Below are 15,622 nucleotides of genomic sequence, written 5' to 3' on the forward strand. Positions count from 1 at the left end.
TCCGTCCTCTGCAGCTGCTAGTTCGCGCAGGAGGACGGATATATCCGTCCTGTGATGGCGCGGGTACTGAGACTGTACCCACGCGATCAGCGGCAGGAGCACGGCTGTTATACTCAGCCTGGCTCCTGCTGCAACTGCCGGAATCGAAGCGCGCTCCGATTCCGGCAGTTTAACCCATTAAATGCCGCTGTCAATAGTGACAGCGGCATCTAATGTGTTTGACAGAGGGAGGGAGCTCCCTCTGTCACCCCATCGGCGCCCCCGCAAACAAATCGTGGGTCGCCGTCGGGTTTCCATGGCAGCGAGGGGTCTAACAAAGACCCCCAGGTCTGCCTTTAGCATCTGCCTATTAGGCGATGTCGGAGGCATCACCTAACAGGTTGCCTGTCAGTTTTACACTGACAGGCAATAATGCTTTGGTATACGAAGTATACCAAAGCATTATATATGCGATCGGCACATCGCATAGTGAAGTCCCCTGGTGGGACTAAAAAAAAAAATGTCAATCAGTTAAATAAAGTTGGTGGGAAAAAAAAAAAAAATCATTACAGTGAAAATCAAATAAAACGACTTTTTTTGCCCAAAAAGTGGTTTTATTTAGTAAAAGTGTCAAAACAAATCACACATACACATATATGGTATCCCCGCGATCGTAACGACTTGAACAATAAAATGAACACATTAATTAAACCGCCGGATGAACGGCGTCCAAAAAAACCGCAAAAAACAACGGCAAAATTCTCTCTTTTCTCCCATTCCCCCCATAAAAAATTAAATAAAAATTAATCTATAAGTCTTATGTACTCCAAAATAGTACTAATGAAAACTACACATTGGCCCGCAAAAATCAAGCCCCCATACGGCCACATCGACGGAAAAATAAAAACGTTACGGCTCTTGGAATGCGGCGATGCAAAAACAAGTAATTTTTTTCTATAAGGCTTTTTATTGTGCAAACGTAGGAAAACATATAAAACCTCTACATATTTGATATCCCTGTAATCGTGCCGACCCATAGAATAAAGTGAACATGTTATTTACGCTGCATAGTAAACGGCGTAAATTTGTAACGTGAAAATCAATGCTGGAATAGCTGCTTATTTTCAATTCTCTCCTAAAATAAAGTTAATAAAAGTTAATCGATATATTATAAGCATCTAAAAATGGTACAATTACAAAATACAACTCGTCCCGCAAAAAACAAGCCCTTATACGGCTATATAGACGGAATACAAAAACAGTTACGACTCTTGGAATGCGACCGTGAAAAAACAAAAAATAATCCTTGGTCATTAACGTGCAAAATGGCCCGGTCATTAAGGGGTTAAACCAGCTGCTAATATAAATACGGTCAGCGTGGAGTAGCTTAGAAGCAGTAAGTCTCACAAAGCAAGTGCAAGTCTGGTGAAATATTTACTGCACTGCTGCCTGTGGAGAGCCGGTTTCAGCTGAACTGGTCTCCCTTTCCTAAAGGGCCGGAGCTTTCATCACTTAATTAGGGAAGACATTTATTCAGTTTCCTTATTTATATTTAGAGATGTTTTATATTTTGTTCTCCTATTAATTCCTAAAGTTTCCCAGGAGGTGATAAGCCCTCTTTAAGTTGAATTTAGAAATTGATGTAGGTGCATAGTAAAGAACATGGTTAAAGGGGTTTTCTGATCTATTTATATTGCTGGCCTATCCTTAGGATAGATCATCAATATCAGATCGGTGGGTGTCCGACTCCCAGCACGATCACCGATCCGCTAACTAAAGGGGCTTCAGCGATGAACGCCATGACTCCTAATAGTTTACCAGGCATTGCAGCTTGCACATCCGTAGTGGCTGTGCCTAGGATTGCAGTTGCCTTTTCTGTGCACAAGGAACAGGCAAAGCAAGGAATTGATTTTTCTTTAGTATTTTTTCAAACCTGCAATTTTACCCGTCGGTTAATTTTATGCCTATTGTGTTTCAGGTTATATCTTTGTGGATCTAAACAGTGAAGATGAGGTGCATAAAGCTCTTAAAAAGAATAAGGATTATATGGGTGAGTTGACATGGGGAGTTCTGTCACCATTTTTTTGGGTGTTTAAAATCAATGATATATTGCAACATATTATCATGGGAAGATTTAATTAAATGATGTGCCTAACTTTTTTTTAAAGTGATTATCTTTTTTTTTTAAAGGCTTTGGACTTTTTAGATGGGTCACTTGACAATAAGCTGATCACAGAGTGTGGGGAAACCTGTTAGTAAGTGTTCAATTTCCCTGCAACACCACCAGAGGGGAAATGAAGCATTAACAGGACAGGTCCTCCAGAGAGAGAAACGCTTTATGTAATTGCTCTCCACACTGGCCAAGAGATGATGATCCTGAACAGGGGGACACGTCTTTTAACTGAGAATTCTCTAATAGAGTTTATGAAAATGGGTTTTCTAAACTAGACGACCCCTTTAATGTCACATTGGAGGAAGGCCTTGGCATTCCATGCAACAATTGAATGAGAACCGAATCACTTGAGAAAGAGGAGGAACATTATTTTAACAGGTTTATCAAGTTTTAACTTTTATTATTGTATAGGAAACTCATTTCAAATACCTTTTTAATATGATCTTAACAGAATGAAGAGCAGCTGCAAAGAGCATCTTCTCCTCACCTCTGTGTGTCGAGCAACCCCCTTCCATAGGCTGAGTAATTGTACTAGTGTAAGACCCTGTATCTGACATGACTAGCACCAGACTGCCTCATAGGCATAGTAATTGTGGTAATGCTGCATCTGGAAGCCACGTTAGCCCCTTACATTGCCAGAGAAATTGTGCTTACCCTAGACACTGTATCCGAGGTGGCTACGCTGTTATTTTGAGCACCAGGCAGCCACATTACCCCGTTACATAAGTGGGATAATTGTGCTAACACTAGACGCTGTAACTGACATGGCTACGCAGTTCTTGCCCGTAGGCAGAGTTATTGCGCTATTGCTAGACTTTGTTCCTGACATGGCTTTAGCAGGTATTGCACACATCAGAAGGCCTAATTCCCTTCTTTTATGGTGAAGTATTTGTGTTCTTGCAGATTACTTTCTCTTTCTAGACTGTGTACTCAATTGCTACTTGGGATGTCAGACCTTAGTGGTGAGACATCCAACTAAGTTTCAGTAGACACTTTTTTTTTATTTGCCTTCGGTGCAACACTAAATTCCAATGTGGTCAGTCTTGAGCCCTCTGCCTGCGAGGCCCCGAGAATGCCATCCATGGCCTTGCCTACTCCTCACCTAGACCCTTAATCATCAACTTCCTTTGACCGGAGTTTCGCTCTGACGTCTCCTTCCAGCAGGGAGAGGACTTATTTTAACATCAAGTACGCGATTCTAAATCAGGCACTGCTGTCTGTGAAAGTGCCCACAATCTAGATCCCTGTACTCTCCACTTCACTTTAGTTTTGCGGGTTTTACCTTTTGGATTATTAGACATTTCTCCTACTCTAAATGATTGGATCTGAAGATCACCTGGACAAGCGTCCGTATTCACCTATGGTAGATCCGCTGGTGTTTTGACTGGCCATGGCTACCACCATTCCTATGGCAAATTCTACATCTTTGGCATCACCAGGGCATCTTGTAAGGAGACAGCCACCCAGGTGACTTTGGGTACTCTGTTTTTAACCTGAATTTAGGAAGAGTCTTGGCTCACTCCACATCTCTTATGGGGTAGTTCTGTCGCACTCCTTGGTTCAAAGTTTGGACAGCTAATCCAGCTTCCAAACTCTCTCCTTTTTGCTAACTCCTATCTCTTTGGTCCTTGACTGGACAACGTTACCTCTGAGGCTACTGGCGGCAAGATCTCACTCTTGCCTAAAATAAACCAGGACGTTCACTTCCTTCAAATCTTTTTTACGGTTACAGTCCTTTTGGTGACTTGCCAGTCCCCTCCCAAAGGTAAAAAAAAGCATCTCATCATAAAAAAATAAAATAAAATATTCCTTTTTTATTCTGCATTTCCCAGACATTGCACTGTGGTCTGCCTTCTCCCCCAGGGCCTAATCGCCCCAATCTGGAGGATAAACATTTTTTGTGGTCTCCAAGAACGACGGGTTTGACCCGCCCCATCCTGCATCTAAAGTGCCTCGTTTTGTCTAGATCCAACACTTTTGAATGGAGTCACAAAGGATGGTGATTGAGTTTTTCTTTCCGCAGTGGGTATCTAGAACAACACAATATGTCCAGCCCACCAACACTTCCTCTACTTTGTTGTTTAATCCTGCCACTGTCCGTTCGTAGCTCTTTCCTTTAGCATGGTGACTGCTTCTTGTGTTTTTATGAAGGTTCTCTCTGTGGTCATTGCAGTTCCCCCGGTCCAGGGGACATTTTTTCTTACAAATTTGCACAGCATTCTGGTGCAGATTGAAGGTCCCACCCTGCTCTGAACTCCTTCACAGCCCTCAACTCGCCGTGTATACTCTTGCTCCTCCCTCTCTCCATCCAGATGGATTACCTTCCTGGCCAATGGTATTCACTACAGCATCCATCCCAAGGTACTTTTTCCATGGAGGCCTTCCCATACGCTCAGTGTCACGCACACCCACTTATTCTTGCAACTCTGGTCCGCTAGGATCAATCTCCAGCCTCAATGGATCGTCATATTCTTCTCCCCCTGGCTTGCACGTTGGGCACCCCAGTGGGGACTCTCCACTCCATCGGCTAAAGCCCTGGATCTAACTGAGAAGACTATGAAGGAACTCTAACCAGGACATTTCCAGGACTCTAACCTTCAGATGGGGGATATACTTGATTCACATTTGGCAATTATATTGCATTTGTTTTCTGTCAATTGACATTGAAAAGATATAAAGCACAATTTTCTACTTTTTGACATTACTGTCTGAACTAGTGCTTATTTCCTCATACACTATATCTAAAAGGTTGAAACCACGTTTTGTTACACTACCTTACCCACAGGTTAGTTCATTATTAAGGTCAGAAACTACATACCTGGACTCTCAACTCCAACCATTGCCCAAAGCCACTCCTTATTCGCTCCACTTGACAGTCGCCTCAATGGACAACAGGGCTTGGGGCGAACTCGATCACTGTGGGGCTCCTGGTTACCAGAGGAGACAGTACTTTCAGTCAACATCTCTGAAGTACTGCGATTTACCTGTTCTTTCTTCTCTGGACTCCTCCGCAGAAGAAATATCTAATTTTATCCAGTCTGACATTGCCACCGCATTTGCCTACTTGAACCAGGTGGGACCCGCAGCTCAGTAGTGTTGCCCTGGTAGCCATGATCCTATTGTGGTCATTAGTCATGATCCAGCTCCATCTGCAATCCTAGCAGATAGCGGACTTACTCTGCAGAAAACGTCTGGACCCAAGGGATTGGTCCCTTCGTTTTGTGGCTTGTGTAGTGGATGTTCTGGTCACCCCCTGGATCAATTCAATCTTCTGTGCCTCTTCCCTCCTCTGTCTCTACTACCCTGGATTTTTAGGCGGATCTGGGAAGAGGACACACCAACAATTCTGGCAGCATAGGACTGGCCTCGTCGGGAATGGTATGCAGACGTTGCCTCTTTTCTGTCCAACGTTCCCTGGCATCTACCTCCCACAGACTACCTACTCGCTACGTTAGTCGGAAAAAAATATTTTTAAAACCAGAAACCCTTTCCCATCTCGTATTTTCTACAAGACCTAGTTCTTTCGCTGATACGAGAAGCTAAATCTTCCTTCTTTTCGTTCTTTCTTGTCCAGGATTTTATCCTTTTCCAACAGGGATTGGACCAAGTGCTTATCCTTACTTTTCTCCAAGGCATATTCTCTGCACTCTCCATCCTCTCCCCTTATTGTCCAACCACAACTCTTTGGGACCTCAACCTGCTGCTTGAGTCATGCAGTCGACTATTTTTAAGCCGCTGCTATCCTCTGGCTTCTTCTTAAGAGTGAGCCTTTCTTTGAGGACAGTCACTTTCATCCAATAGGTATTTGGCAGTTCTTCCTGCTGTTCTCCCTTGGTGTGTCAGGGCTATTCTCCGTTCGATTCCCTGGTCCTTACCATCCTTAGGAATGCACTCTACTATTGGGGTTTGGTTACACTTTTTCTGATCTATCTGCCCAAAACTGCCTATTTACTTCTGGTCCGAAGCTCTTCTCTTCTTTCTGGACTGCATCCAAGGCTACTATCATTCAATGGATCATGATGGCCATTTGCAAGGTGTATTACACAAAAGCCAAAACATTCCATCAGAGCTGAGGAGGCCTTCTGGGTGGCACGCCTCAGGGCCTCTGCTCTTCAGATGTGTGGAGCCGTTATCTGGTCTCCTCTCCACACCATAATAAGTCTATAAGGTGCATGTTTATTTGCTCTCTCCCCCAGGGGATCGCTTTAGGACATCCCACGATCTTCTGTGTCCCCCAATGGCATGAGCGAGATTTTTTTAAATTCTCACCGTAAAATCCTTTTCTCGTCGAGTTCGTTGGCGGACACCGCTCCCACCCATATTATTTTTTCCTGGTTTTAGGGCATCTACTGGTTTCTATTATTTTCAGTTCTAACCCACCAAGAGTTTTGTTCTTACGGTTTACTTTTTGTTGGCCTATTGCTTATGTACAAATTGATTAGCTCAGTCCCTGCAGGAGGGGTGTAACCTGTGTTAGGAGTAGCTAACACTTTAGGCTTATTGTCACCTAGTGGCAGCAGCTTACATCCAGTGTCTTATTTGTCCCCTAATAAACTCAACAAGAATTGGATTTTACGGCTAGTACTCAAAAAATCTCCTTTTAGTTTTGGATGCCCCGTTTTGTGTGTGAATAACAAATTGACCCCAAGGATGTTTTACTTCTTTCGCACTAAAACAATTGTGTATAGAGTGCTTATAATTGTTTCAGATCTTCAAGCAAAGTTCAATATAAGAAAAAGACAACCTGAGTAAACAGGAAATACTGTTTTTAAATGAACCTTTTAGTTTGAATGAAAACTTCCAATACATACAAATCCTTTTCAGGTGGAAGATACATTGAGGTGTTCCAGGTTGAGCAAGCAAAAGAAGTGCGGCTCTCCGAGAAGGTTCAGAACAGACCATGGGAACAGCGTCAAAAGGATTCTGAACTGCAAGAAGACTTGTCCGACTCCGGTAGACTTTTTGTTAGAAACCTGCCATACAGCTGCACTGAGGCTGACTTGGAGGCGTTATTCTCCAAATATGGTATGATCTGGAAAAACGAATTATAATGTTTTGTTTATCATCAGTAATGGAAATCTTTATATGTCTGATATTTATGGAGATGATAAACGTGTGTAGTTTACACCAGGACTGATTTAGTAAATCCTGATAAAATAGATTATGATAACTTCTCTGTTGGAGCCAGTGTTCAGATTTCAGAAAGTTAAGGTCCTATTACACGGCCCCATTACTTTCACAATTAACAATGATCAGTAATGTATGGGGACGAGTGATCGTTACCGCGATCGCTAGTCCCCATACATTTCCATTGTGTCGGCAGCACATCTCCATGTTTACTCAGGGAGATGTGCTGCCAACAACGATAAAATAACTTTGCGCAAAAATGATGAGCTGATGAATGAACGTTTGCTTGATCATCTTCTGATCGTTGCCCTGTTTACAAAGGGCAATGATCACGAATGAGCGTTCATATGAACTTTCGTTTGCCCGATCCTTGGCCCGTGTAAAAGGACCCTTACGCAATTGACTGTAAATTTATCACAGTCTCTTCTATGTAGTTTCTTCCTCTAACACTACTGTAGTATGTTTGTATGTATTTTACTACTACATAGAAATTTGGTTTGTGCCTCCCATGCACCATGTGCACACCACATTAATGTGATACAATGAAGTCTTAAAATTGACTATGTAAAAAAAATCTGATCCTCAAATTGTTTTAAACTGTTCTGTGCAGTTTATGCAGGCCTGTAGTTTTCTATTGTCATTATTGACAATGGGTGTCCAGATTTTGGAGAGAGTACAGTGGTGTGGCACTACACAATATTTTAAAATTCTATCTATTAGGGTGAATTCACATGCAGCAGATTTTGTTTCAGAAATTTCCGCGACTAAAAATAAGTTTAATTTATCTGAATGGAATTTGCAGAAATCTATTTGCTTGCTCTAGAAACTTGCCATTCAGATGAATGGAACTGGATTTTCAGTCACAGAAATTTCTACAATCTGTTGCGTGTGAATCCATAGTACAGATTATGCTTGCAGTAATATGATAAAAAGCAACACTGTAATAAAGGTTAATGCTTACAATATGACGCTTAAAATAGGGCACCTAATGATTAGAGTACCTACCTGTCCCTTCTCCTGATGTCTATTATAGTACATACTTGTATTCTCATTAAACAACAATTCTGGAACATATTTTCTTTGTGAAACGGCACAATGTAGAGTTCTAAGAAAAGATGATCCAGAATTGTTATTTCATAGGAAAATCAATTATTTACTAAAACAGTCAGGAGATATTCAGTCGTGGCAGATTTGCAGTGTGGATTCCGCACCACAAATCCACGGCAATGTACAATACTTGTTTATAGTTTTCAAAACCCCATCCACACGTAGCGGAAAATTTCTGCACGGAAATATGAGCATGCTACGTTTTTTTAAATCCACAGCACGCTAATTATGTTGTCGAAAAGCCATTTATTTTCACCTTGGATGTATAGGGTGAATCCACGGCATGTAGCACATGCATATTTTGCCACAGCTTCTGGGCACGTCCAAAGGAACACTCAATTGTATACACTGTAATGCTAAGGCCTGAAGTAAAGGGGTGCGTGACAGCGAATTTTAAAAAATAAACCTTATCAAGGAACCCATGTGTCATGCACCACCCCTTCGGGTGCTGCACTTGGCATAACACAGTGTATACGTGATATTGTATATAGTCCTATTATATAGCACCTATACTATTAATTCTGCAGTATTTTATTAAAAAAATCTATATTTATTTCTTCAATAACTACCTTCTCTCTGCTCCTTCAGGTCCCCTCTCTGAAATCCATTTTCCAATTGATAAACTAACAAAGAAGCCTAAGGGTTTTGCCTTTGTTACGTACCTCATTACAGAACATGCTGTTAAAGCCTATGCAGAGGTTGACGGACACATTTTTCAGGTGAGTGCTGGCCTATGGTATGACTAAATCCATTGTGTAATCAAGTAAATGAACTAAAAATCAAATAATTGTTTTACCAGTTTTATCTTTCTTATATGCCATTATGTCATATAGACACGTCAGAAGATAAATCAGTACAGGTCCATGTACTTTCACCAACTCTAAAAATGATGGGACCATGGCATTTTATAAATTGCCAAAATAATCATAGTGATGGTGAAAGGAGATGTGATGTTGACTGCAGGGTCTAGTGATAAACCAGTGCAAAAAGTGCATGTCTACAAATGTTTTAGAAATATCTGCAACCTGGACTTCAGACTGAAATATTGAAGCAAACTATCAGAGGTTTGTGCTGCTGATGGAGTATTCTTTTGAGCTGGCAGTAAGACTAGGTCAGTACCGGTTTCCAGCCTCTGGATGTAGACAAGAAAGTTTCCATCCACGGACAGCTAACAAAGATCTTTAAAATTGTGAGGGATATAAATGTAAAGTATATTCGAAAGCCGCCTTGCTTTCAAAATGTAATTAGATGAAAGGTAGTGATGTGTATTGGCTTACTGGGCACTTTATTTTATTGGTAGCCACTCTGTTCCGAGCAGCCGTTGGGTCACGATAACTCCACTCTGACTCCCTGAATCCTACAGCATTTGCTGTAGGCACCGAAAGTCAGTCTCTTAATGCAAGCCTATGAGAGCCTCTATGTAAGTCTTATAGACTTGCATTGAGAGACTGACCTCCGGCCAATTGTCATATAAAGTGCCGGCGCGCCAATACACCTCAATACCTTTCACCCAATCATATTTTGAAACTGGGAGGGAAAAATATTCTGACGTTGTGCTTCTTTAAACTAAAAAAAACAAAAACCTTTATATCTGGCTGTATGAAGGGAAGTAGCAGATTGGGAGATTTAGTGGGACCTATTTGGAGTAAGAAGAGGGAAACCATAGGCTCGCTTTAAAACAACAAGCCATGCAAGTAAACCCAGTTTTCGATAAAATCCAATTGAAGTGAAAATCAATGTTTCTTATCCTCATATCCTTCGACTTTTCTGCAGGGCCGAATGTTGCATGTTCTTCCTTCGACCATAAAAAAGGAAGATGAGGGTGAGGCGGGAGCAGATAATTCTAGTTATAAGAAACAAAAAGCTTTAAAGGACAAAGCCAATGGTTCCAGGTACTGTCCCTAATCTTGTCTTAGAAGTGATGTGTAAGAAGTTTTCACTGTTGTCATCCAGAATCTCTTTAGAAAGAACTTAAAGGGGTTATCCAGGGACCAAAAATTGTATTGCAATAATATATTTATGTGAAACGAAGTAACTTTCTAATGTACTTTTTTTTTCAAATCAAATATTTTTTTATTGAACGTTTTCAACAAATACAAAAACATACACAAAAGAAACCACCCACCACCCCCACTCAACCAAGCAGCCAGAAATGACAAGAAGGACAGGACCATTACATATACAGAGGAAGTACTCGCCACACAGGGCAGATGTATATACAGTTACAATATGTATCATAAGACCATTAGCTCCCCATTTGCCAAAGGGCACCTTAGCATATACCAGCGTAAAGACCTATTTTGCCCCGAGATTCCTCCAAACAGCCACGTACATTATTACACAGGAACACCTATACTGCAAGCCTCCATTATCCCACCCCCTACACACTAGGAACCCTAAATACCGAACTCCTCCCCCCTCTATCCCTTCGCAGTGAGACACAAGCCAGACTATCAGTGTCCAGCCAAGACGCCCATAATTTGGTGAATTTAGCAGACGCTGCACGTTTAAGAAAAACAGCCCTTTCATTAAGAAGCAACAGATTCACCTTTGTTATAAACTCTTGCTCGGTCGGAGAAAAGGGCTGTATCCAATGCTGCACAATCAACTTTCGAGCCACATACAGTGGTCTCCCTACGGCCACCTTCACATTAGAGTCCAGAGGCCGCCCATCTACAAAACCCAACAGACAGACTTTAGGGTCCCTGGGCACCGACAAAGAAAATACCCTACACACAATCACCAGGAGACCGGTCCAGAACATATCCAGTTGCGGGCAATCCCACAGCATATGGAGGAGATCAGCAGGCTCCAGACCACGTCTCGGGCAAGTAGCGTCAGGCCGAACCCCAATACGATGCAGTACGACCGGCATTTTATAGACACGATGTAATATATACAATTGAGAGAGTCTACCACCCTCACTCAAAGAAACATTGGGGACAGCCTCCAATCCTCATAAATCCCAGGTATATCCCGGTCCCATTTACACATAGCAACTAAAGGGTATCTATCCAAAAATTTAGACAACAGCAGCTGATACACCCCCGATATAACTCCTTTTGTATTACCAGAAGGGCCAAGGAGTTGAATAAGAGTGTCCCGTTGTATAACCACCGGAGACTGGGAGAATTGTGTCTGAAATGCATGTCTTAATTGTAGATACCTGTAAAAACCACTATGGGGACATGGAAACTGCCGAAAGGATTTAAAATCAGACCCGCTAACCAATTGGGAAACCCTCGTAAGCCCCACCTCTTTCCAGTATTGCAAACCATGTAGCGCAAAAAAATTCTGGGAGCAAACCATTCCCCCACAAGGGAGTATATTACGTGTGCCCTTCACCCCTTGTAATTGTTTCCCCACGTTTTGTGGATAAGGTCAAATGATATTGCAGTATCAATGCCGAAGCCTCCTCTCCTATATGTGTACCCCAGCCCTTGAGATGTTGCCACTGTGCAGCCAGAAAATACATCCAGGGGTTAGGGACGGCAAGCCCCCCCCCCCCCCCCCCCCAAATCCTTGGGCCTCTGCAATATTTCCAACCTTAATCTAGGGTGACCTCTGCGCCATATCACAAAAAAGTGCATTTATCCTGTGAAACCTATTGAGCGGGATCCATACCGGTGCATTATGTAATAGGTAGAGCAACTGCGGCATCAGTATCATTTTAATAAGGTTCACCCGACCCACGACAGAGACAGCTTGCACCATGCACCAATCTTGCGTTTAAACTTCTGTATTAGAGGAGTCAGGTTAAGATCTTCAAAATCAGACCATCGCCTAGTCATCTCGATACCCAAGTAACGTATCTGCTCAACACATTGGACCATGTTCCCCATTCTCACCAAAGGCACAGGTAAGGGATCAAGCGGGAGCAATGCCGACTTCTGCCAGTTAATAGTGAGACCAGAGAGGCGTCCAAACTCATCAACCAGAGCCTCCAGGGAGGGTCCGGTGTCCCCCAAAAATAGCAACGCATCATCTGCGTACAACGCAATTTTGTTTTCGTAGCCACCATACTGAAACCCTTTAATCACGGAGGAGAGTCTAACTGCAGCATCCAGGGGCTCAATAGCAATGGCAAACAGGAGGGGCGAGAGCGGACACCCCTGTCGCGTACCGCTATAAAGTGGAAACATTTCCAATAGGCTCCCATTTGCTCTAATTCTAGCCTTGGGACTAGAGTATAACACTTTTCACCCAGGAGATGAAAACCGGACCTATCCACATTCTAGCAAGTGCGTGCCACAAATATGGCCATTCAACACTGTTGAATGCCTTAGCAGCATCCAACGAGAGGATGGCCCTATTACCAGCATTATCCGGCGGAATCTGTAAGCCAAGAAACAACCGTCTAAGATTTACAGACGTTGCTTTCCCAGGCATAAATCCGGTTTGATCAGGGTGAATAATAGAAGTAATAACCTTATTTAATCTATTTGCTAGGGCTTTTGCAAGGATTTTAAGATCTGTAGACAATAAGGATATAGGGCGATAGGACTCAGGGAACGATGGGTCTTTCCCCTCCTTGGGCAGCACTACAATAATAGCCTCCTGCATAGATGCCGGGAGAAATCTCAGCGCTAAAGACTCTTGGAGCACCTCTAGAAGGCGGGGTAACAGTACCTCCTCATACCTCTTATACACCTCCGTGGGCAAGCCGTCCACTCCCGGGGCTTTTTCATTAGCCATACCTCTCACAGCCTCCTGCAATTCGACAAGACTAAGAGGGGCATTCAATTGGACCCTAGCCTCCTCCGTTAATTTAGGCAGTCTAGCCGCATCCAGGAAACGGATGATATCTGAACTAGTAGGAGTGACCTTGGAGGAATACAGAGAAGCATAGAAGGACTGCAATCTTCCCAAAATACCTGGGACATCAGAAAGCAAGTTACCCGATCCATCATTCAAAGCACTAATATGAGCCGAGCCAAGCCGCGCTGAGCCCTAGATATCATAGATAACATGTGGCCAACCTTCTCCCCCTCCGCATAGAATCTCTGTTTGGCAAACTGTCTCTTTCTATCAGCCACCTCCAGGAGGTGAGTTCTCAAACAAGACTGGGCTTGCTTCAAGCGTTCACTAGTATCCGATGTCAGGTTAGCAATAAAAGCTACTTCTGCTGACGTCACATCAGCATGTAGTGCGGTGTCCACAGCCTTAGACTTGGATTTAGTAATATTAATGGACTTAATCACCACCCCTCTTAAGTAGGTCTTCATAGCCTCCCATAATGAATGCACCGATGCCGACCCCGCATTAAATTCAAAATATTCCCCTAACAAACGCAGGACCTGGTCCACATCATGCATAATAGATAGCCAGAACGGGTTAAGTTTCCACAGCCAGGAGCCACTATATCCTTCCCTTAGTGCCACAACAAGCCGTAAGGGAGAGTGGTCCGACAAAGACCTAGGCAAATATTCAACTTCCTTTATCTTGGGACACAACACAGGACAACAAAGGGCCAGATCTATATGGGATAATGTCGCGTATGTTGATGAGCAGCAGGAAAACTGTCTACCCAGTGGGTGTCTGTCTCTCCATACATCTATAAGGCCAGCTTCTGCAATGAGTACACCAAAAGCGGTACGCTCCGACACCACAGGTGAGGCAGCAATACGACATCTATCCCAGGCCGAGTCAGGAACATTGTTAAAGTCCCCCACCAACATACACGGAGTCCCAGGATGCAGGGCCACAAATTCCAACACTTCTTTCAGCAGAACCGAAGAAAAAGGAGGGGGAATATACAATGAGACAAGCACAAGGAGCTGCTGATCAATTTTACAGAGGAGACACACATAACGACCTCCCTCATCAATGCGCTGCGCAAGACACTTGAAAGGCATATCCCTATGCACCATAATGCTCACACCTCTAGAATTATTAGAGTAAGTAGCATGATATGCAGAACTTATCCAAGGTCTGCATGAAATCAACCCTGTCAGTAATGAGGTGCGTTTCCTGCAAACAATAAATAGCAGGGCGACATTTTAACATGAATCTAAACACCCCATGCCTTTTAGTAGCATCAGATAACCCTCTGACATTCCAGCTAATTATTGTTGACATAGACATATTTCACACATGTAACATTAAGATGCAGTATACACAGCTTAATTTCCCATCCCTCAGTTAAGTTAAGACAATATGGTCCATCAACTGACTGAAAATAAATCAAACAAACAAATGAAGGCAGTCAGACAGGCCAGAAACCACCAAATGCCGGATAGCAAACATCACCCCAGGAACACCTCTCAAGTGTCAGGAGGCACCCTCTCCAGGCGAAGTTGTCCATGTTGGTCCAGCCATTGCAAAGCGTCTTTAGGATCCTCAAAGAAATGAGTACCACCTAGGGCCGCCACTCGAAGTTTGGTGGGAAACCGCATTGAGTAAACCACCTTCAGGTCTCTCAGGCGCCTTTTTATATCCAAAAAACAAGCCCGTCGTTTCTGGACCTCAGCCGAGTAATCTGGAAAAAGAGAAATCTTACATCCATTAATGCTGAGCTCCGACATATCCCGAGCTCCACGAAGCAAAGTGTCTCGATCCTTAAAATGAAGTACTTTAGCCAGAATTGGACGTGGCGGACGCCCAGGCAGAAGCGGCCTAGTGGGGACACGATGAGCCCTCTCAATAGCAAATAGAGGAGACGACATCCTTCCCAAATTGTTGTAGAAACCATCCTTCAATAAAATCTGTAGGATTATATCCCTCGGCTTTCTTAGGCACTCCAATAATGCGAACATTGTTGCGCCTCGAACGGTTTTTCAGATCATCCACCTTAAACCACAAAGCCATAGAGTCTTGCATGGCTCTCCTAGAAGATTTTTTAACTTTGAGCATATCGTCCTCCAGAGTCGAGGTTATAGCCTCCACCTCAATGGTACGTTCAGAAATATTGTGAACGTCCTGTCTGAGGACAGATAATTCTTGCGTCATGCCGCCCACCTGTGAACTGATGGCCGTGTTACATTTAGAGATAGCTTTTATCACATTACGCAGCGTGGGCTCATCTGCAGCCACTCCAGGGCTCACACGTGCTTCAGGGGATAAGCGTTGCAGAGGCAGCGGCGCCCTTGCTGTATCGGCAGCGTCCTCAGAAGACCGCTCCGGAGTCTGAGACCCCCTGTCGGTCGTTCTGGGGCCATGTAGACTATCCCCCGGCCACCACGCTGCCATAGCGGGCATATTGCTACAGGCGTGCAGTAACATCCGCCCCTCTCTGTG

The 15,622-nt window shown here is 43.4% G+C and overlaps 1 protein-coding gene across 1 annotated transcript in view; it reads left to right on the top strand.

Annotated features, from left to right (window-relative positions):
- Positions 1-15,622, top strand: part of RBM19 (RNA binding motif protein 19) — a 73,697-nt gene that overhangs the window by 17,489 nt on the left and 40,586 nt on the right. The window contains exons 9-12 of the mRNA XM_075830167.1: positions 1,958-2,029; positions 6,977-7,177; positions 8,975-9,105; positions 10,160-10,278. Of these exons, the coding sequence (XP_075686282.1) occupies positions 1,958-2,029; positions 6,977-7,177; positions 8,975-9,105; positions 10,160-10,278 (523 nt within the window). The remainder of the gene's footprint in view (positions 1-1,957; positions 2,030-6,976; positions 7,178-8,974; positions 9,106-10,159; positions 10,279-15,622) is intronic.

Source organism: Rhinoderma darwinii, chromosome 1 (assembly GCF_050947455.1).
Source record: "Rhinoderma darwinii isolate aRhiDar2 chromosome 1, aRhiDar2.hap1, whole genome shotgun sequence".
Classification (NCBI taxonomy): domain Eukaryota; kingdom Metazoa; phylum Chordata; class Amphibia; order Anura; family Rhinodermatidae; genus Rhinoderma; species Rhinoderma darwinii.